The sequence below is a fragment of the Aquarana catesbeiana genome, linkage group LG02 (genome assembly GCF_042186555.1).
Source record: "Aquarana catesbeiana isolate 2022-GZ linkage group LG02, ASM4218655v1, whole genome shotgun sequence".
In the NCBI taxonomy this organism is placed as follows: domain Eukaryota; kingdom Metazoa; phylum Chordata; class Amphibia; order Anura; family Ranidae; genus Aquarana; species Aquarana catesbeiana.
The window spans coordinates 144,260,816-144,283,649 of NC_133325.1; the positions used below are offsets into that span (position 1 = coordinate 144,260,816).

The window sequence follows — 22,834 nt, forward strand, 5'->3', positions numbered from 1 at the left end:
ATTCAAGGGGAATCCATCTTGAAGAGATCTTATAGCATTTTGGAGCTCTTTGAGTGTTATTGGAGCGTCTAGACGCTTGCGAGCTGTTTCCGATAGGGAGGGCAATTCAATGGCCTCAAAGTATGTTTGAAGATCAGCGGTGGAGTATCCCACCCTGGACGTATATAAGTCCCTATAATACAACGCGAAGCAGGTATTGATGTCTCGGGGGTCCGACAACAGCCGCCCCGAGGCGTCTTTAATATTGGCCACAGTGGTTGAGACCGATTGCTCCTTAGACAACCACGCTAAGAGACGTCCAGTCCGCGCCCCCTGTTCAAATATACGCTGTGCTTGATGAAGTAGTAATTTTTTGGTGGCCGTTGTTCGAAGTAGCACAACCTCCCTCATAGCACACTGCAAGTCTATTCTGTGGGCCTCATCCCTACTAACCGCATACTGAGCTTCTAAATCTGTAGCCCTTTGTTCAGCCTGCAGCAGAGCCGCCCCAGTCTGACGTCGGGTGAGACCTATGGCATTTTGGTAATGTTCTTTAGCATGATATTTGAACATCTCCCAACTAGATGCGGGTGTCGTAGCAGGCGGGTTATCAGTCCAGAACTCCCGCATTGCCACCTCCGCATCTGCCGCTATACGTTCGTCTGATATCCAGAACCGGGATAAGCGCCAAAGACAGTCAGTGGGGGCAGGGGTCATTTTCAACCGGAGCAGGACCGGGGAGTGCTCAGATATACCCCTTGGCAGGTGGGAGACCTCTTGCACCATCGTCAAGATGGCACTCGTGGCTAGCACCAGGTCAATGCGGGACATGGCCCTATAGGAGGCAAACTGGCAGGTATATGACCTTAGTAGGGGATTTTTCCACCTCCAGACGTCCGTGAGACCGAAAGTGGCAGCCCACCTGGATAGCGAGGACTCCGTGGCCGCATCCGGCAGCAACTTGTCCACATGCGGGCACGGAGGCATATTGAAGTCCCTCGCTAACAGCACCTTATCCGTAGAGTAACCTGCTATACACTTTATAATTTTGTGAAGTATCAGTAATGATGCCGGAGGGGGTATATACAATCCCACAATCACCATGGGCACATTTGCAACAACTGCATGCAATATTACATATCTACCCTCGGGGTCCAGGTGCAGATCCAACAGTGTAAAAGATAGGGTCTTGTGCACTAAGACACTTACCCCCCCTAGCATACGTGGAGAAGGTGGCATGGTAGTAGTGTCCTACCCACGGTTTTTTAAGACCAAGGACCCGGCCCCCGGTGAGGTGGGTCTCTTGCAAGATACAGACATCTGGGTGGTGCATCTTAAGGAAGTTCAAAACTAAGGATCTCTTGATGCGAGAGTTCATCCCTCGAACGTTCCAAGAGATTAATGTTATAGGGGCCATGGGATTTTTAGATAATTTGAAGCAGACTGAGGGAGAAGTGCACCCGGGCCCCAAGGGAAACAGATCCAACCCCTCCCCCACAGCACATCTGTAATCAACACTTTGGTTAATATCCATCCTCTTGAACCAGTGTATCTATACAACATACATTCCTGTGTATAACTATCATAACAGTACCCTTCCAAACTTAATCCCCCCCCCCCAACCAAAGTGTGCTTGTTCCCCATAACTAGATATGATCATTGACCAACCGGGGTCATGAACTTAGAGGACACGTGGTAGAAATCCACCACTCAAAGGTATAGTAGTCTCAACCTGAAGGAGATGCCGCCATCAAGCGGGAGTTCACACAGATTTCACCTGGCCGAAGCCAGGGGCACAAACTTGAAAAATTGAGTTTCCGTCATTCCCCCCCCCAAAAAAAAACTTAGAGAAAAATAACATATGGGGAAGTTCCGTTTTCTCCTAGACCAAAAATAAAATGCAGGTTAGAAAAAAAGTGTTAGGTTGGTTGAGCTGAGCAAATTTGTCGCATTCCTTGGCTCAAGAGCCGGGTATTGGCATTAGTGAACCAAGCGGTTAGCCAAGATCATGTCAGTCTGTTCGTCGGTTCTCTCCTCCAATGTGTCCCAGGAGTGCAAGGGTAATATCTCTCTGTCAGTGCAATGGTTAACTTGAGGAGTAGAGTAAGGCACCCTGCACCTGCTATTCAACAACTGTCTCTAGATCCACAGAAAAAGAAGAAAAAAGGAAGTAATAAGAAAAACAGAAAATCACTAATGCTTGTCTCCTGCAGCGAGGATGTCTATCTATCTGAGTGTTTAGCAGATGACAGGTTAAGTAAGAGCAAGCAGTCCATCAAGCGCCCCCCTGCTCTGCCTCAGACACTAAATCTTGTGTGCTTTGGCTGCTTAGCAAAGACAAATACTAGGCCAGGGGAACATTACTTATCCGGCAGGGTTTCCCAAGCTAAGTCAGCTGCAATAAACGGTTACCTGGTGACAAAACAGGCATCTCTTCTAGCGGTGTGCCAAGGTGTTTAACCATTGCGAGGCCTCGTTGGGGGAAGTGAAGAACCTGACGCTTTCACCATCCTGGACTCGAAGTCGGGCAGGGAACAACATACTGTACCGCAGTCCCTTGGTTCTGAGAGCCTGCTTCACCGCATCAAAGGACTTGCGCTGCTTTTGAGTGTCCGCCGAGAAGTCCGGGAAGAACATGAGGCGGGCCGCCTCGTGTCGGACCTCCGCCATCTTGCGGGCCTCGTGCAGTATCAGGTCCCGGTCTCTAAAATTCAGCAGCCTAAATATAAATGTGCAAGGTGGGGACCCAGGCGGACCTCGGGTCGGCGGCATCCTGTGGGCCCTCTCGACTGCAAAAAACTGAGAGAAAGCTGCTTGCGGGAACAATGAACGAAGCAGCCGTTCGGTATAGGCGGACGCATCTGAACCCTCCGGGAGTCCTATAATCTGCAGATTATTGCGTCGGTTACGGTTTTCAGAATCTTCAGCCCTTGCTTCTAAGTGTTTCACCCTCACCTGCAAAGTATGCAGGGAGGCCGAGTGATCTCTGATCCCATCCTCCGCGTCTCCCACTCTGCGCTCCACCTCTGTCACACGGTGTCTCACCTTCTCAAAGTCCTGTCTGATAAGACCGATTTCCAATTGAACTGTGTCTATCTTAGTAGTAAGTGTGGACAAGGAGGACTGGCAGCCCGTGATGGCTTGCATCAGAGCCGCAAAGTTGCTCTGATCCGTGAGAGCGGGCTCCGGCCCGTCCGTCTGCGTTGCCATGTTGCTCACCTCCTCCACGTGGACAGCCGCGCTGCCTGGATTACTCTGGGTATTGCTCGGTCTGTGGTGATCGAAACGTCGCCGGCTCCGTGTCCGCATCCGCAGGGGGAGGTTGGGAGAGGGTCCAGGCGGTTAAATGGATTGTCAGGATGGGTTAACAGGATAGATTCCCCGCGATGGCTGCAGAGCTCCTTGATCAAGCGTCCTACACCGTCACCATCTTGGACACGCCCCTTATTGGCATCTCTTTACCAAGATCGGCGATGTGGTGTGTCAGACTGACGCTCCACACCACCGATTGCCACGCTGGGCGCCCCCATGGCTTATCCTGCTGGACGTCATACGACATCCAGTCAGGATAATACAACCACTTTCTGCCCGTCATTCTGCTATGTGGAGAGCGGGAAGTGGTTAATACTTGGCCTAGCAAAAAGTTTTTTCCTTTTGGACTTGTCATGTGCGCTACTGCATTTAATTAACCAGGTTTCATTGTTCTGAGTGGATGTCATATGATGTCCTTCAGAACGGCTGCTCATGGGTGTGCAGTGCAGCAATCCGTGGTGCCGTTCATACACTGCATCACGGTAAAGAGCCTATGACGTAGGCTCTTTACCATGTAATCAGCTGTGTCCAATCACAGCTGATCAGTGTAATTAGGAAGTGTCGGTTGACGGCATTCCCCTCCTCACACTGACGGCATGAGAGAAGAGCCGATAAGCAGCTTTTCTCAGTGGGGATATCTGCACTGAATAAGTGCGATGATTCAGTGCTGCGTATTAGTGCCGCCTGTCAGTGGGAGTCAGTGTAGCCTCATCAGCACACATCAGTGAAGGAGAAAAACGTATTTACAAAATTTTAATAACTTTTTTTTTTTTTTTTTTCTCTCTTTTTTTCATTTGTTTTAGCAAAAAATATAAAACCCAGTGGTGAGTAAATGCCACCAAAAGAAAGCTCTATCTGTCTCAAAGTTCTAAAAATGTTGTTTGGGTACTGCGTTGCATGACCACAATTGTCATTCAAAGTGTGACAGCACTGAAAGTTGGCCTGGGCAGAAAGGGGGTGGAAGTGCCTGGTATTGAAGTGGTTAAGCATGTTATCCCCAGTGATATGCATGGATCAGGTTGGCAAACCTGGTTAAGGGTGCCAAACCTACATTTCATTTTTTTTATGTAACCTTTGGCATATTGTAAAATCCAGCATCTACTTTATTACATATCCCAAATGTATACTGGTTCCTGAGAGTATAACTATTACTCCTATTCTCCATTTATTAAGCAGTATGTTTAGTGTACAGTTACAACTGTAATAATGAAGTGTCAGTGAACTGTATCTTCTTGTCAGGATTTAATTATACCTCAACTGATTTAGCGAAAACTTCTGTCTATACAGTTGTGCAGATTTCCTGGTAAGAAAGGCAGAACTGGAGACTCTACGTGCGGAGCCCCAGCTGTGTGAGGAAGATTTGCAATATGTGGTGTTTCTCATGGAATCTTGCACAGGTATGTTTTAGATTACAGACTTTGTAGAATGATACTTTGCACTTGCCCCTATTAGAGATTTGAGGTTTCTTTTTAATTGTAAGGCCCCTTTTATACTTGTGCGACTTGTCCTGCGACTTGGAACATCAAAGTTGCATGACAAGTCGTACCCCTTGATTTCCAGTGAGGACCATTCATATCTGTGTGACTTCAAAGTAGTCCCTCCGACTTTGCTGCGACTTGAGGTCCAAAGACCTCAAGATTACACACGCATTGCTTTTAAGTCGTGGTAAAATCGTGTGACTTTTAGGTCGCACAAGTGTGAAAGGGTCCTAACTATTCTATTCTCAAATGGAATAAACATATGCATTAACTTGGTGTTTTGTTATCGCTTCTTGTTAGATTTCACAGCTAAAGCTAAGCAAAAAGAGGTGAAGATAAAAATTTCCAAAGGGAAGAAATCAAATAAAAAAGAAAAGACCCCAGATTTCACTCCTAGCCCTCCAGCAGAAGATTTTCTTAATGGGGTTCAGTTTCAGTTTGTTCAAACAAGAGACTCGATGAAGCCCCCTGAATCCCCAACGATTGTTGCTCCTTCCGAAAAGACTCTTCCATATTTTGTGTCTCATGCCCTGGGATGTACCTGTCCACTATGTTCTGACCTGATACTTTCATTAATCTGCACTCGATGGCTGGTAGCTAAGGCAGAGAATGAACATCAGTGCAAGGAACTGCTGCACTTAGCTCTCAAACGCAGTCAGTTTTTAACGAAGTACTTCTCTGGGATCCTGAAGGAGATTCTGAATATTAAAGATTGTAAGTCTGTAAGCCTGGGGATGAATGATGGGCTCATTGCTCAAATATATCAATCAGTGGTTCATATGAGTCCTCCTCCTAATCTTCCAGAAGGCATTTTAGAGGAAGGTTTGGACTTTGTCTCTTCACGACCAGCCTCTTTTCCCAAACAATGGAAGGCAAGCCTTTTACTGGCCAAAGCTTTAGACTCTGTTTACAAGCTTGCCACTAAGCATGGCGGCTGCATTGCTGATCTTTTTATGCAGATATGGGGTTGGAAGCCTCACATTGGGAAGAGTGTAGCTGACTTGAGCTCTAAGAGCAAGCAGATCACTAATAGTGCTATTTCTAATAAAAAGAAAGGAGCCCAGAAACTTTCAGTTGCAAGTCTCCATGATGTCTTTTCTCCGGTTGAAAGTGAACCTTACCTTCCATCTGTGTCTATTAAGACTCCGACAATATTGCGGAAGGACCGCTTGACTACACAAACAAATCCAGTTGTACCAGAAATTGTCAAAAAGAGCTCAGTCTCCGTGTATAATGAAGAGTCTCCCAAGCCAGAAGTGGAGCCAAGAGCACCTAGAAGACGTAAAACTAGAACAGTAATAAAAGTGAGAACATATTCTTTCATGTTTCCTCTTTTTTTTTTTTTTTTTTTTTTTTCTGTTAAAATGACATTTTTACGAGTCTATAGAATATGTAAGAATACTGCATGTCGCTACAATGAATACTTTGTGCTGATTCTCACTTTGTTGCAGGTTGATTTTAGTGACAGTGACCTGGAAATGCCAGATAACACTGATGCCGACCCAACTTGGACTAGCAAAAAGCAAACCGAGCAAGCCAAGCCTGCATCACGAAGAAGACCTTCTTCAAAGAGTTGTACATTACCTGCAGCCTCAGAATCTGATGAGGAGGAGGTAACTGCAAAGAGCAGATCTAGGAGGGGGAGAGGAAGCACAAAAAAAGCCCAGAAAGCGAGCAGCACTCCAGAAATGCAGAGGCGCCGTCCACATGGCAAACTAGATATTGCACCAGTGGAAGTTCTTAGATCGATCACAGAGGAACCTGAATGCCTATTGGATCTCAGCATTGATGAGCTACGAGCTTCTGATGCAGAGGAACAGAAACCATTAAGAGGTATAAAGCTGGCAGTTACTAAAGACTTCAGTTATATTTTTTCCTTTTTTGTATTAATGCCAAATTTCTTTGAAAGGTGGAAAACACACTTTTTAAATGTGACTTTATCTGATACCAGTAAAAAAAGTATATAGAAGCCCAAATAGTAACAGTAGTATTCTGGACACAAGGAAAAAATGCTCCTCCTTTTGTGGGCTATGGCTCTGACCTGAGTATTGGCCTTTCAGTCTGTGCATTGTGTCTCTAAAGCTGGTCAGACACATTATAATGTGGTTGTAAAATCTTTAGATTTATCAAGAACTATTGAAAAAAATGGCTTAAGAGCACACCAGGTTAAATATAAATAGAATAGTTTGTTTGTACTGTGTAGTTATTAGTATAAGTTACACCCCTTTTTCTCCTTGGCATAAACCCCTATTTTCTCCTAGCTTTTGTTTTCCATCTATTTCCTGTCTTCCTTTTTGTTCCTGTCTTTTTTTGCAGAGGCCACCACTAGAGGCCCTTGTTTCCCTATAACCAGAATCGTTTTCTCTAACCAGACTTAGAGGATTAACAGAATTTCTACTGTTCTATGGAAAAATGTTAGTGACAATAAATGATATCCCTCTTCTCCAAAATAGTCCATACACTTCTACTTCTTTTTGCTCTGTAATCGTATTTTGTCTTGCTGTGTGTTTCTGCCTCCCTGTAATGTCCTCTGTGATCTTCTGAAAATCGCCTTATTCCCCCCCGATTTCCACTTGTTTGCAGTGAGCAATACGCGTTAGTTGGCGTTGCATGCACTGTTCTATGCACACTACTAATTCCATAGTCTCTAATCCATCTTGGGAGAGCGTGAGAAAGTGGCTACAGTCCTACGTGCAGATGCACCATGGAGAACAACGTAGCCACCCTCTTGACATGAATTTAGAACAGCTATAAAAATTATTTTGAAGGAGGCAGAGAGCAATAGAAGGTACTTTTCTGAGTTAAGAAAAGATGCTAGACAATAAAATATGTACAGTATTATATACGGACTGTGTGTGTAATTAAAAATATTTATTATACACACGTGTATGTGTATATATAAAATTTTTATGTGTGTGTAACCATGCTGCTTGAATTGGGATTTATATTTAAAGGGAAGGAAGCCCATTGTACATTTTCTGTAGCTGTATGGTTGAATGCAAATCTATATTTCATAGTAAAACTGCACCGTGGTTTTAAATATTATTTTTTTTTTTTTTTGTTTTTTTTTTTTTAAAGGCCTTATTTTCTGTGTTTTTTCTTTGTACAGCAGCTAGTAGAGCACAAAAGTCCTCAAAAAAGGAAAAAATGGGAGATTGTGAAATTCTAAGAAGAGATGTTGGATCAGAGATGCAGAGCTGGATATCTGTTACAAAAGAACAGGAAGCTGATCCAAACATATTCAGCATGAAAGGGATTTCATCCTCACTACCAGCTTTATTCAGTAAGTTACTGACTTGGATTTTGTGAATTGAGTGCATTAAAAGTGTTTAAACCCATTAACACCATTTTATATTTTTCACGTGGAATGAGGGCAATAGAACCAATAGTGTTTTTGACTTTTATTTTTGAACAAAAAAACTGAAGCGTGAGCATGAGGGCACAAAAGTACCCAAACTTACAAAGAGGAAGTGTCTCCAAACTATGAACCTTAAGGCTTACGGGGGCAAAGTACTGTATTTATCTACCTAAGCTGAAGCCAGGTGGACCCTGCTCCTTAGGGGCTAGCCGAAGCTGTTCCACTAAGGGCCCTTTCACCATGCTCTATAGCAAAATTTTAGTAAAAACACATATATATTTACTGCAAATCCCCCACCCCACCCCCCTGTTTCAGATGCGTTTCCTGTGTTTCTGGTGCGTTTGAAAAAACTCAATGGTGGACATGGTATTCCACCTCCAGAATATCTTTCTGATACTCTTGGGGTGCCACTCCTGAGGCGCACATGATTGGGAGCTCCTTAGTCCCCCCAGCTCCTGGCCAGACAAATGTAGCCCCATGCTTAGCAGAAAGGCATTAGAACTTGGAGTTCTGCCTTTAACCGGGGACAAGCCTGGTAAACCAGGCCAGAATCAAACCTGGAGGAAAAGAATCCCTCCCCACCATTTCCACCTTATTGCATCAGATAAATGCTAACCAGGGCTGAGACTGGGAACTGGCCTCCTTCTTCCTGAAAACTGATAAGAACAGATGCAGCATTTGGTCTTGGGCAGAAGGCAGAAAAACGATTCAGACCACTGCCACTTGGCATGGTAAGAGTTGAATAGAATCCTATAGTGGTTTTGTACATATTTCTTGTTCATTAGGGGACACACGGTCAGAAGGAAATCTGACATTGGGTTATGCTGTTGCTTACAGGAGAATTAGATATTGTTAAACAACAAAAGCAGTTGGCCAGGTATAACTCTCCAACTTCCGTCATGTGTCCATTTTTTGCTTGTGTCCTAGGAGAATGGATATCTTTTCTTCAAACTCGTATCACCTCAAATTACAGTGCCTGGAAAGTATTCATACCCCTTGAAATTTTCCACATTTTTCTCATGTTGCAACCAAAACCGTAAATGTATTTTATTGGGGTTTTATGTGATAGACCAACACAAAGTGGTACATAATTGTGAAGTGGAAGCAAAATGATAAATGGTTTTCAATTTTTATTTTTTTTTACAAATATCTGAAAAGTGTGGTGTACGTTTGTATTCAGCCTCCTTTTACTCTGATACCTCTAACTAAAATGTAGTGGAACCAATTGCCTTTAGAAGTCACCTAGTTGGTAAAGAGTCCACCTGTGTGTGTAATTTAATCTCGGTCTGCATACAACTGTTCTGTGAAGCCCTCAGAGGTTAGAGAACCATAGTGAACAAACAGCATCATGAAGGCCAAGGAACACACCAGGCAGGTCGGGGATAAAGTTGTGGAGAAGTTTAAAGCAGGGTTTGGTTCTAAAAAAAATATCTTAAACTTTGAACATCTTACGGAGCATTGTTCAATCCATCATCCAAAAATGGAAAGAGTATGGGAGAACTGCAAACCTACCAAGACATGACAAAATGTGGAAAAATTCAAAGGGTATGAATACTTTTTCAAGGCACTGTAAATACACATGTTTTTGCAAGTAAAGTGCATTTGTTTTTTTTGTTTTTTTTTTTTGTTTTTGTTTTTTTTCTTCTCAGGAGCCTGCCATTAGTTTAGCATGGGGCAATGTTGGGCTCCTGCAAACATTGCCCACAGCTTTCTGCCTATACCTGTACAGGCTTGCTGTTTGAAAGCTGTTCGAAAGTGTCAATGAACTACAAGAGCGCTCGTCAAAGTCTCAAGGTTTTTCACCTTAAAATGGTTGTAAAGGCACAAGGTTTTTTTATTTATCTTTAATGCATTAAGGTAAAAAGCCTTCTGTGTGGATCAGCTCCCCCAATACTTACCTGAGCCCCATCTCTATCCAGTGATGGCCGAGTGCATTGGCCATCCGGGACTCTCCCTACTAATTGGCTGAGACAGCAGTGGCGCCATTGGGGGTGGGGCCCAATCACAGCTCCGTGTCTGAATGAACACGGGGAGCTGCAGCTCAGCTCGGATGCCCCCATAGCAAGCTGCTTGCTGTGGGGACACTCAACAGGAGGGAGCCAGGGATCAGAGAAGAGGAGGATTGAGGTTGCTCTGTGCAAAACCACTGCACAGAGCTGGTAAGTATAACATGTTTGTTTTTTTAATAAAAAAAAGAAAAGCAAGACATTACAATCACTTTAACTAAGTAACCTTTTGTTGCTCTCAGCTCCTCCAAATTCCTATTTATATACGGTATATTTTTTTTCTGCTGAGATCAGACTAGAGGGTGGCTACGTTTCTTCCACATGATGACCTTTTTTGGAGCATGTGTATCCCAAGCTTGTTTAAATTTTACTTTTTTGACCTGTGCCGGAAGTCTGTTAAAGCCTTAAAGTAGAACTATAGATAGATTATTTTTTTTTTTTTTTTTTTTTTTTTTTGGATAGAGGAAGGGAGGGTTATAACACCTGTCAGATTTTTTTTTTTTTTTTTTTCGCCATCTGTGTTCATTGCAGAGATTTTGCTTTATTTCCTTGTCCCATAGCCAAACAGGAAGTGAGGGAATTCCTTGGATACCCCCCAGGTTACCAGAACCAGTGTGCACATTGGAAGATATCCCCACTATTGCTTTTCTGGGGACAACCCAAAGCTTAGGATTTTCTTTTACTTTCAATGATAATAGTAAATGGGACGAATGGAGAGGGAGAATCTCCTTTTTTAACGGGGGCACAAACGGCAATTAAAACTGACAGGGGTTCTAATCCCTCTGCACTCTATCCAAAAACAAAAAAAAAACAACAAAAAACAGTTTTGCCTTTTTAGTTCTACTTTAGGATTAGTTTTGAATGTTTTGTTTGCTCTTGGTTTTATATTGAAATTGGTGCACTCTTGAACCTTTTTTGCAACCTTAATGTATTGATATGTTTCAGACATGTCCCCCTTTCCTTACTTCCTTGAGGCTGTACATATTAAAGCGGAACTATACTCTTCCACTCCAATAATGAGGTCCCACACCAGTCACTAACATTTTCTGTTAGGCCCCTTTCACACTGGGGCGGTTTGCAGGCGTTATTGCGCTAAAAATACCACCTGCAAACCGCCCCAAAACTGCCTCCGCGGGCTTTCACACTGAAGCGGTGCGCTGGCAGGAGAAGAAAAAATCTCCTGTCAGCCGCATCTTTGGAGCGGTGAAGGAGTGGTGTATTCACCGCTCCTGCCCATTGAAATCAATGGGACAGCGCGGCTATAGTCGCGCTATACGAGTGGATTTAACCCTTTTTCAGCCGCCAGCGGGGGGTTAAAACCGCACCGCTATCGGCTGAATACCGCGGTAAAACAGCGCTAAAAATAGCGCTGTTTTACCGCCGACTCCCCCTACCGCCCCAGTGTGAAAGGGGCCTTAGTCGTCTTGCTGGTTCCAATCTTCAGGCTTTTTGATTGGCTGGGTTGGGATGATGTCACTTCCGCCCATGCATGGGAGTTCATTCATCTTGGCAGATTCCGAAATTGTACACTGAGCTGAGCACATTTGTAAACAGGCAACATTCTTATCTGCTTATTCACACTTTTAAAATTTTATAATTTGTCGGTAGAGTTCCACTTTAAGTTCCTCCAGCCTCTCCTTAAAATCTTATCCCTAAGGCCTTTCACCATTTCTGTTGCTGGTTTACTTTTGCCTATTCAGGTGCCGCTGATCTGGAACCCGTGTCATGCCTTCTCAAAGAAGCATTGGAGTCTGTAGCCCATTTTCCTCCTTGCGTCTTGTATGCAAAACTGTGTCGACTTCTTGCTCTCTGTTGTGGTGGACAAGACCCCTATATGACAGCCTTTCTGATTAGTGAATCTGTTTCCATAACACTGAGACACCAGTTGCTCAGTGACATTCATCGAAAACTGAGGTGCGTGATGCTTTAAACATTTTTGTTATACCTTATAATAAATTCTGTTGCAAGAAAAAAGATAAAGATTTCAAGGCCTATGTTTAAAGTGATTTGGGTTTTTTTTTTCAAGCCTTCATTTTTGTTTGGGAAGTGATCTTTTCTGTAAGAGATGGAAGTGGCAGTGAACTATTGTAACAGATATTCATTTTGCCTTGTAATACTTTGTTTTTACATAATTTTAAAAAAATTTTTTTATAGTTTCTTTTAATACAGTACTGTATTGCTTGTTGTATTCAGTAAATGATCTGCATGTGATTCTTGCTCAGTTGAGGTTTATTCAGAATGCAGTTCCATGGACTAAATGAAGTGCAGAATCGCTTTGCAGGAATATCATTTTTTTTTTTTTTTTTTTTCGCTTTCTCATCCTATGAAAGATGCAGGAATTCAGATACAGTTGGATTTATGCTGCTTACAGACGAATACGACATTGGCAAATAGACAAGTTGTACGCCAGCCCATAGCATACCGCTTTGTGGTGTCCTAGGATGGATGTTTTTCTCTTCAGTTCTCCTGAAAAAAGTCTAAGAATTTAATTTGTACTCGCAGTCTCTTATAGACCGTAAGAGAAAGTTAAGGGGTGAAAGGGGAAAGTGACCTGGGGTGTGCCGTAGTCACGTGCTCAGTATGCCTAAAGGGGACATATCCAAGTAAAAAGTAAATGAAAAGTAAAAGGAATGGGTGGGAGGGACAAGTGAGAAACGTCGACAGGAACTGAGGATCGGAGGGCAGGATTTATGCAGCCCGACGACTCCTACATATTCAGGCTGACCTGAGATCAGCCTATCCACTTTTTTACTCAGTCTCTTATAAGAGAAAGTTAAGGGGTGAAATGGGAAAGTAACATGGGGTGTGCTGTAGTCACGTGGTCAGTATGCCTAAAAGGGGCAAAAATAAAGACTGTAGGATGAGCTAGCAAAAGATTTATTGGAAACCACTGAAGCCATGTTAATCAGCCAAATGCACAAAAGTTTGTGACATCTCGACATGTGGGTCTGGGATATATCTGGAGAAGCATTATGAATTCCACCTACCTTTTTAATCATGTGAACAGGGACCCCTTGGCGAGAAGCAGCAGAAGTTGCTCCCATCCTGAAAGAGTGGCTGCAATATGCTTTGGGGTCCAAATCCAGGTCTGACAGTAGTTTCATGAACTGTGTTGTGAAGAGGGGAGCACTGGGGAAAGGGTAACAGTGGACTATCCCTAGGTTTGTCTGCTGTTGCTGTCCTGAGTTGGTCTAAGACTGAATGGGCACCAAGCATTACTGGTCTCAAAAAATATGTTAGTACTGGCTCCTGTCTGCTGCGTCTTGCAAGTGTCAAGATACAACCGGAACTGATATGTTCTGATAGGGCTGCGGGACAGTTTAAGCTGAGAGTAGTAGAAGGCAATGAAAGCAAGTGGATACTGCATGTTTTAACAATCAATCATAGAATAACAAGACTGGAAAGCATTCCAGGCTGTGTCATAAGCCTTCCTGGTGTTAACTGACAAAGATTTGTTGATCAAAGCTGTTGCGTCAGCCCAGTGGGAATCTAGTCCATCATTGGTAGCGAAATGCAGGGACTGTGTGGCACAGGCGAATGGGACATGCTGGGAAAAATAGTGGGTAGTTAAATCGGGACCGAGCATCCGCCGCTGTATTCTCTACACCACTGATGAACATACAGTGTAAATAGAAATGGAATTGGAGGGACAGCCATATAAGCCTACATACAAAAGACATGATGAGTAGGGACCTGGATCTGCCTTTGTTGATTTCTGATGTAGCCTGATTGTCATTGGCGAAAAAAAACATTTCACCTGTCCACAAGTGACCCCACACCTGCGCTGCCAACACTATGGGGTAAATCTCATACAAAGCTGATGTCTACGCAAACCCTGGAATTGCAAAAACTTTGTCTGGCCAAGGCCCTGCTAGCCAGTTAGTGCTAAAAATTGCCGCATAGCCATTTTGTGGCTGCGGCATCTGTCAACACTTGAGGAGAAAAAAAACGACTCTGCAGGGATGAACATGACGATTTCAGTACATGTTGGAGAAACTCCTCCCGCATGTGTAAATCAGACAGTGCTGAAGAATCTAGTTTAACCCTAGAATCAGTCAGGAGCTGGGGGTAACAAAGCCAACAACTGAGAAATGAAAGACCTACCCTAGGGAATGATCCTTATGGCAAAATTTAGCATACCCAGCAGTGACTGCCATTCTATCCTAGAACAGGCTTGGGAGATTGTAAACGCGTGTATACGGTCTTATTCTCACTAACTTGTCTGCGGGCAGACTGGCCTGCATGGACTGAATATCAAGCGTAATTCCCAGGAATGTAATTAACTGGGCCTTTCATCATCTTAACTGCCAGTGGGATGTTGAGAGCAGAGAAAACTTACATCAGTGTCAGCAGGGGCCTGTTTGGAACTCTCGATGAGGAGAAAATCCAGTAGTGGATGACTTCATGACAGCATTCTCTGTGGGTGAGCATCCAGCTGAGTGCCTGCGCAAAAGAATCAAACAGCCAAGGGCTGCTCCTGGAACCAAAGGTAAGTGTTTTTTTTTATTTTTATTTTTTTTGTGGCAAAATAATATAGACCCCTTCACTTAATTCCATGCCACTGCCAGTGATGGCAGAATCGGGAGAAGCTTGAAAGCGTCCCCTATGTCGGCTTTAGAATACCCAAGCACCTCTGATACGTTGTATGGCCTGATCCACTGATGCCTACTTGAGTAAAAACTCCTCTGATGGAATCGAGGAGTTGAGGCTAGGTACATAAGAAGAATGAGGGACTGACAAGTCAAATCAAGTGTAATTTATTAAAAAAACTTTCCGTTGACCTTCCAATCCTGGAAGAGCAGCGTTGAATAAGGTTTTGTCATCGGTCCTTTCGCAAGCTCAGACTGGAGCAGCAAATCCACCGCCTCCATGTTTGTGGCTGATGACCTTAAATTTTGACACTCCAAGGTGCCTAGTGGCAGAGAAATAAACCCTCTGTGGAACCCCCTGTGAAACCCTCCACCAAAAATTTGCTCAACCTGGGTAACAGGTGAGTGGTCAAACAAGCCTGTAAAAAAGGCACGTTAATGCAGCTTAGTCACATGGTCCTTCTCTGCCTCAGTGAACAAGCCGACTTCGGGTGAGCCCTGAAACAGCTGGTACAAACATGTAAAAGATTGTTGCAAATCTGAGATTTCCCTAAAAAATTTATTGGCCCGGCCTAATTTGTCAAAAGATGCAGAATGGACTGGGGTCGGGAGTGAACTGAAGGATGCCTTGGACGTACCTGGTAGAACGGGAAGTTCCGTGTTGGGGGCACCAGTAAGTGGTGTGAGTAGACGACTGGCATGTCACACACACACACACACACTGGCGACCTCAGCCCAGCTAAATGCCAGCAAAACCGCTCGCTTTGACTCCAGACTGTTACCACTTGGTGTTGAGCAAATGTGGCTGCGGCCTTGACGGAAAAAGAACAATGATACTCATACAAAGCCGCCCCCCGACCTAACTCTACCACTGCATAGAGGTAAAGATCCAGCTCTTCCCTCCTCTGTAGACTGGCAGAGCAAATGACATCCCTGAACAAGCTGAAAGCAAGGACAAACTCTAGGATGGAGAGTTTACGGCTGAGCCTGTGATCCCTGGTCTTTACCACTACAGAGATGTCACCGCAAGCGAACGACTTGTCGGCTACATTGTGGGAAGCTATCAACAGGATGCCAAATTAACATCTTTGCCATCTAACAAAATGTTTTTTTATTCCTGAGATTATAAAAAAAAAAAAAAAATGTGCCGGGGTAATGGATGGAGCACTTGTGCTTTTACCTACAGGTATGGGGCTTGGTACCAAGGGGGGTCCCGGAACCTGTTGATGTCCCTGGACGGTAGGAGCTTCCGGGAATCAAACAAGAAAACCCGCCGCTCCAGGTGAGACCAGGAAGCCTAATGATCCAGTGGGGTGCCTGCCCCGGCTCGCCTCCGCATACAATGAATAGAAGAAATGGCCGCACACCACTGTAGGTCAAAATCCTTTATTAGGGCACCCCAATGCTGCAAGAGTGCTGGGTAGACAAGTTTCACACACTTCACATGTGCTTAGTCATTACCCCCATTTCTTCAATTCAGGAGCTTCCAGGGGCCGAACTTGGAATGACTTTCCAAAGCCTCAACCTTGGCACGCAACTCCTGACAGGAGGTCTCCAGTGAGTTCAGGGTGGAGTGAATCTGAGAGAGGGATGAGGCAACAGTACAAAGGGAATCCTGCTCAGCATTAGAGCCTGAAGCAGCGGGGAATACCAGTCTGAACAGTTCAGCTTTGCGAGCCAAGGCCGGATGCGAAATACCCCTGCGCTGCAGTTCCGTCATGAGTCTTGGGGTGGTCCAGGTTCTTAAGGAGGGCGTACTACCATGTTCATAACCCCCTGGCTGGAGCAAGAGGGACGGAGGCAAAATCTTTGCTATCCACCGCCTGCGACATGACCTATGCAACCAAGAACAATACTATCAAAAGTAGAAGTTATACCTCAAATGTAAGTGGTGACTGTGACTAATGATGAAGTATGCGTTGTGCAGGACTGAACATGTTAGTCACATGAATTACAAAGGCAGAGTTACCTGAGGTGTATCAGGCAAATTAAAAACGTAAACTCAGGCCTATGAAACCTGAAAACGTGTTGGGCAAGTGATGTGAGTAGTGAAGGCATGACATATGAAATCGTAACGTAAGCCATATGAGAATGGATGAGGAGACTTGCCACCGCACAAGCCAATTAAAAACGAAGATCTCAAGCCGTTGGCACCCATAAACGTGATGGGTAACCCTGCAGTGGTGTGACACCATGATCTAAAACGCAAAGATATGAACCTAAAATATGACACACACACCAGAATAACTAACAAATGTCTGAATACAAAATACACTATTTATTTTTATTTTATTTTTTTTCTTCTCCCCCGCCCCCACATGTTGACCGTTAGAACAATAAAGTGTACGTTTTGTGCAAGGCTGAACATGTCAGTCTCGTCACAAAGACCAAGGCAAGGCAGCGTTACCAGAAGCGTGTCGGGCAAATTAAAAACGTAAACTCAGGCCTAGGAGCCTGAAAACCTGTCAGGCAAGTGATATGAGTAATGAAGCATCGTAACGTGAGAAATCGTAACATATGTTGAGTGAGAAACGGATGAGGAGACTTTCCACTGTACAAGCCAATTAGAAACAACTCAATCCATTGGTACCTATTAACGTGATGGTTAACATTGCAGTGGTGTGACGACGTATGACCTAATACGTGAAGACACGTGCCGTATATGAGCTGACAATGCCAACCTGAAATGGACTGAAACTGGAAAAAGTATAAACTGCGTGCAACTAGTTGATATGTAGAAACAACCACTATGGAAAAGGAACACAAACTCCCGAAAAGCTACCACTCTGAACTAGAGGTCGACCAACCGATATGGGTTTTTCTCTGGCCGATGCCGATATTTAGAAATCGCGATGGCCGATTTTATATGATGCCGATTTTTTTTTTTTTTTTTTTTTTTTTTTTCCTTAGTTCAGATTTTCAGTTAGACCCCTTTCAGGCACTTTTGGGCTAAAAATAGCGCCTGTAAAGTGCCTGCAAAACGGCCCCCCAGCAGTCTGTGTGATATCCCGAGTGCTTTCACACTGAGGCGATGCGCTGGCAGGATGTTTAAAAAAAAAAAAAAGTCCTGCAAGCGGCATCTTTGGAGCGGTGTATACTGCTGCTCCACCACTCATGCCCATTGAAATGAATGCGCACCGCTGTCGAAGCGCTTGCAAAGTGTTTCGGCAGCGGCACTTCAGGGGCGCATTTAACCCCTTCCTCGGCCGCTAGATGGGTTATAAGCGCCCCGCTAGCAGTAGAGTAGCGCCGCTAAAACTAGCAGTGTTTTACCGTCAAAACCTGCCCGCTCCAGTGTGAAAGCAACCTTAAGTGATACAGAAAATTTTTTACATTTAAACATTTATTAAACAAAACAAACCTCCAATCAGTTCACTTGTATGTATAATTTAGATAACAAAAAAAACCTATATATCGTAAATATTAAATGCACAAAAACAGGTAATCAAAACTTTTGGACGAAAAACTGGGCTAACTTTACTGCTTAGAGGTTTTTTGTTTTTTTTAAATGTATTTAAAAAAAAAAAAATTGGGTTTGAAAGACCGCTGCGCAAATACCGTGTGACATAAAATATTGCAACAACCGCTGTTTTATTCCCTACGGTCTCTGCTAAAAAAAAATATATATTTATATATATTTATATTGTTTGCGGGTTCTAAGTGATTTTCTAGCAGAAAATACAGGATTTTTACCTGTAAGCAACAAGTGTCAGAAAATATTTAGTCTTTAAATGGTTAAACTTAGCACTCCTCTGCACAGGGTTCAGCTCATTGATAAAAGAACCAAGAAGAGATACAATGTTTCTTCTTATCAGATTTGGCAGGCTGCCCAGAGGAGGAGAGAAGTCTCTTCAGAGAAAACTTCAGACAACTTGCATTGACTTCTATTACAGAAGTCATTTGAAGTTCTAATCGCCCTTTTTTAACAGCACAATCAGCCGATGAAGGAACATAAGCATACAGAAAACTACCACTCAGAATAATGCGTAAAGAAAGCTGACGTCAGGATATGAAGTTTAAATATAGCCTGTTTGGTATTTTTTTTTTTTTGAGCGAAGAGAAGTGGTAGTATGGGTGGCGATGGTCCGGATGCACAAGTGACCCCCTATGAGCCATGCCTGGAGTGAGGGGGGCTCTGCTTAGCAGTGCCCGTTGCTTGAACCACCCCTAGGTATAACGTGACGGGCTGTGGATTGTGGGCTGCTCCTGAGCCATACCCTAAAGTTTGTGGATACAAGGAGGCTTCCCAGAGCTGCCCCAAGTCTTGACAACAGCCCACAAGGAATGAGGCCCAATAGAACATGCAAAAACTAGGTCACCTTACCTTCTTACTGGAAATAAACTGCTGGGGACTCAATACAACCCCATCCCAGATTCCCAGCAGAGACCCCCACGCCTGGAGCCTGCAGAGCAACATAAATCTGAGGCCACCGTCCTGGGACAACCGATGGCCTGTGTGACAGGGGAGGGACACCACCAACCGCCCATAGTGAAGAAAAAAAGGGGCGTGCCTGTCTGCCACTGGGGAACCCCCCGCAACAACACAGCCAATGCTCCCAAGAGCAAACACATACTCCCCCCACAAAACTTACCACAGCGAGGAACCAAAGCAGCCCCCCCGGACGCCTAACCTGCGTAGATGAGCTGGTACCCCTGAGCAACGTTTCAGCCAGAAACGTATCCTGTGCTTGTAGTCCATCCCCCCCCCCCCCCCCCCCCCCCCAGCCTGCACTACCCGATCATCTCCTGCAGCTCAGTCATCCCTGCTGATGGACCATGGCAGGAAGCTAAGGTCTGGCTCTGTCATGTCTCAAGCCTCTGCAGATGACGGTTGGGCTGAGTAGAAGCTTTGTATGGCGTTGGGGATCTTGCTTAGACGAGGCCGATTTTAATCCCAGGATAATGAGGCCAGAGACGGAGAGGCACCGGTGATGTCAGGTCCCAAGGCTGTTCTGTCTTGTCCCCTTCCCCCGGTGTCTTACTCTCACTTCTTCCCCAGCACTCGTATTCCCCAGAATCGTATGGTAGGAGGAAGCGTCTCCCACTTACCTGTGTCCTGAACAAAGAGACCTCCCGTGATGTATCCCTGGCTAGTGAAGTGTGCGGCACCTGAAAGACCTGTCGGCGTTCTAACCTCACGAAGTAGCTCCTGTACAAGTGAGAAACGTCGACAGGAACTGAGGATCGGAGGGCAGGCTTTATGCAGCCTGACTCCTCCTCCTTCATATGTCCTCGCTGAGGGAGGAGCCAGATGATGGTGTCCGTCAGCTGTGTTTTTTTTTTTTTTTTTTTTGTTTTTTTTTCCTAAGATTCCCTTTTGGGCTCTGCTGCTTGTGGAGGTTTTCCTCAGTGTTTTTTTTTTTTTTTTTTTTTTCAGTTGGATGAATAATGTTGGTCAGGCTTTGCTGTTGGAAAAATGTTATTGTTCCACCTGTTAGTGGATTTTGGTTGATCGCCATTTTGGAAACCCAGATTTGGTATTTCCCTCTCGCAGTGGCCTTCTACATCTTGGTCTGGAACATCAAGTTGATCCTCCATGCTCAACCTTTGGGTTAGACTGCCTAACTAGGATAGCCTGCCAGCATTACCAATCAATTCAGATTCAGGCATGGTTGTTTAGGTGGCTACTGGGCTACAGATGGTCCCCAGTCTTCCTTGTTGACAGTTATATGCTTCCACTCAGTTGGACTGCTTTTGGACATCCAGATTGTATCTGAATTCTGGTGTCCCTCAATAGATGATAAAAACAGTGTCCAGTCCTGTATAGCCCCAACTGGATCTGAATTCTCGTGTTTCTCAATGGACTCCAAGAAATTGATATTTTTTTAGGCAAGTACAAAAAATCCCATGGTTTGAGTTTTTTGGGTTTTTCCCTCCCTTAGGAAACTGAAGAAGGAAGGCTTAGGAGATGTATCTGATAAGCTACAATGTTTGAGTCTCAGTGATCACAAGGACCCCCGGATTAAATACCTTTCACAGCTAGAGGCTCTCTTTCAATTTCCAAAGCAATCTATAGAAATGCATGCATTCAAGAATCGTCTGCAGGAAATTCCCGCAAGTATGTTCCATAAATTTTTTTTTTTTTCCTATTTTATAGTAAAACTGTGATATAGATAGATATAACTTTTCATTTCTGTTTTTACAGACACTGTAGTGTGTTTATTCACCCTGGCTGACTCCCATCAAAGAAGCCCTGGTGATACTCTACTACTCTGCAGACTTGAACAAGGAAATGCGCCTGTTACTGTTCATATACCAACAGCCCAGTTAAAGGCAAGACTACCTTTTGTATGATTTCTAGAGTTCACGTTTTATCTTACATATTGAAAAAAAAACATCAAATTTAGTGTAACTATGTTTAGGAATGTCAATGAGATGCACCGTTAATTTATGATTTGATCAAAAGTGGAGGAATACAGTCTCCTGAGCGTGTTGGACTTGGGTTTAACAGCCAGTTTATTAGCTGGGTTTACCAATTATTTTATTTTTTTTATTGTATGCATATAGTTGTCCCTTAGTTCGGCCCTGCAGGAGTTTGATGACATTCAGAAGCAGCAGAAAATCATCAACAATTTAACAGATAAAAAAGAATGGTGGGAAGGACGCAGAGCTCTGGATGGTCGCATGAAGGTAAGATATGACTGGTTTCTGTAGTACTAATAATGGATTTATTTATGGCTATACAATCAAAACCTTTTTTTCTTCATCAGGTGCACTTGTTTCTGGTGTGTTTTTTTTTTTTTTTTTTGTTTTGTTTTTTTTTAATAAATTTACCAGTAATCCGTGTTGGACAACATTTTGCACATACCAACGGAGAGGCTATGTTGTAGGCATCAAGATCTACATGCTTGTGTTATCTGTGAGCCAGCATCTTAGGCCAAAGTGATAGCAGGCGGATCTTGATCCTGGATATTGCATGAACATAGATGCATCTGTGTGTATGAAACGTGCAGTTGATTTTATGGCTTGATAAGGAAGCAGCTTTGGAATAGGTTCAATGTGCCGCTATTTATTTTTCTATAATGGCGATTGCCAGTGACCAGCTATGCGAGCATTTGAAATGGTTGTAGAGCCTGATGGTTGTCTTTCTCCTCACTGAACAAATTGCGCTGCTGTCAATCAAAAGCTGTGACGGGAGGGGGGGGGGGGGGCGGGGTTGCAAGGTTGCCCCCACGGAAAGCGGCCTTCCATGGGGGCACTCGATGAAGAGGACTGGAGCACTGGTGGGGGACCCCAGAAGAGGATCGGGGCTGTTCTGTGCAAAGCCATTACAAAGCACAGGTATAGGCATGCTTGTTTAAAAAAATAAAAATGCAAATGTTTACAACCATTTGACTGATGCAGGCAAGCATGGATTGACCTAGAGTGACACAATGGCTTGATGTGGTTTGGTTAGGACAGGCATAACAAATATTAGATACTTGCAAAAATAGAGGGAACAAAACGGTAAAAAACTTGGTTTCTACGTACAATACTATACAAAGATAATTTTTGATCTGGCATAGTACAGTGCAACGGTTTGACCACAATAGTACCATGATGGTGATGACAATTTTTCTCTAAGGCTGCATTTGTTTTATAAACTCCAAGTCTGTAAGGCTTTTAGACATCGATGGCCCTTTATATATGTATTATATTAATTTGTGCTCTTTTAACATCCCATATACTATCAAGCCGTAAACCTTGTTCTAATAAAAATGTATCAGCATTAACCAACCACTTCAGTATGCGTAAAGTGCTATACATATTTATTTTATTTTTTTTTGTAGATAGTTACATGAGACCATTGCCTGTTCTGTTTAGATTAATTTGGGAATAATTTCTGTTATACGCAGGTTTTAATTCAGTCACTTGAAGAACAGGTCTTGGATTGTTGGAAAGTCCTTTTGTTACCTCCCTGTTCAGCTTCTGCTCTGAATGAAGAAGCCCAGACACTTTTAAAGGCTCTTACTGCATGTGGTTGGAGAAGTGGCGATCCAGGACTTTTGAAGGTAAACTTGGGTAGCACTTATTTGTCATTAGAATACCAAGTAAAGTCTTGTATTTAATGTGTCTGTATAAAGCGGTATAAAAAAATCAAATGCAATCCTTTGTTTAGAAGTGTGATTGAAC

At 43.8% G+C, this 22,834-nt stretch overlaps 1 protein-coding gene across 2 annotated transcripts in view; it reads left to right on the top strand.

Moving 5' to 3' along the window:
- Positions 1–22,834, top strand: part of ESPL1 (extra spindle pole bodies like 1, separase) — a 109,990-nt gene that overhangs the window by 51,590 nt on the left and 35,566 nt on the right. The window contains exons 17-25 of one of the 2 annotated variants that reach the window (XM_073613584.1): positions 4,579–4,688; positions 5,070–6,073; positions 6,221–6,602; positions 7,879–8,052; positions 11,834–12,047; positions 20,605–20,780; positions 20,868–20,995; positions 21,230–21,352; positions 22,558–22,713. In XM_073613584.1, coding sequence (XP_073469685.1) covers positions 4,579–4,688; positions 5,070–6,073; positions 6,221–6,602; positions 7,879–8,052; positions 11,834–12,047; positions 20,605–20,780; positions 20,868–20,995; positions 21,230–21,352; positions 22,558–22,713 — 2,467 coding nt within the window. The remainder of the gene's footprint in view (positions 1–4,578; positions 4,689–5,069; positions 6,074–6,220; positions 6,603–7,878; positions 8,053–11,833; positions 12,048–20,604; positions 20,781–20,867; positions 20,996–21,229; positions 21,353–22,557; positions 22,714–22,834) is intronic. The other variant, XM_073613585.1, reaches the window with a different exon arrangement.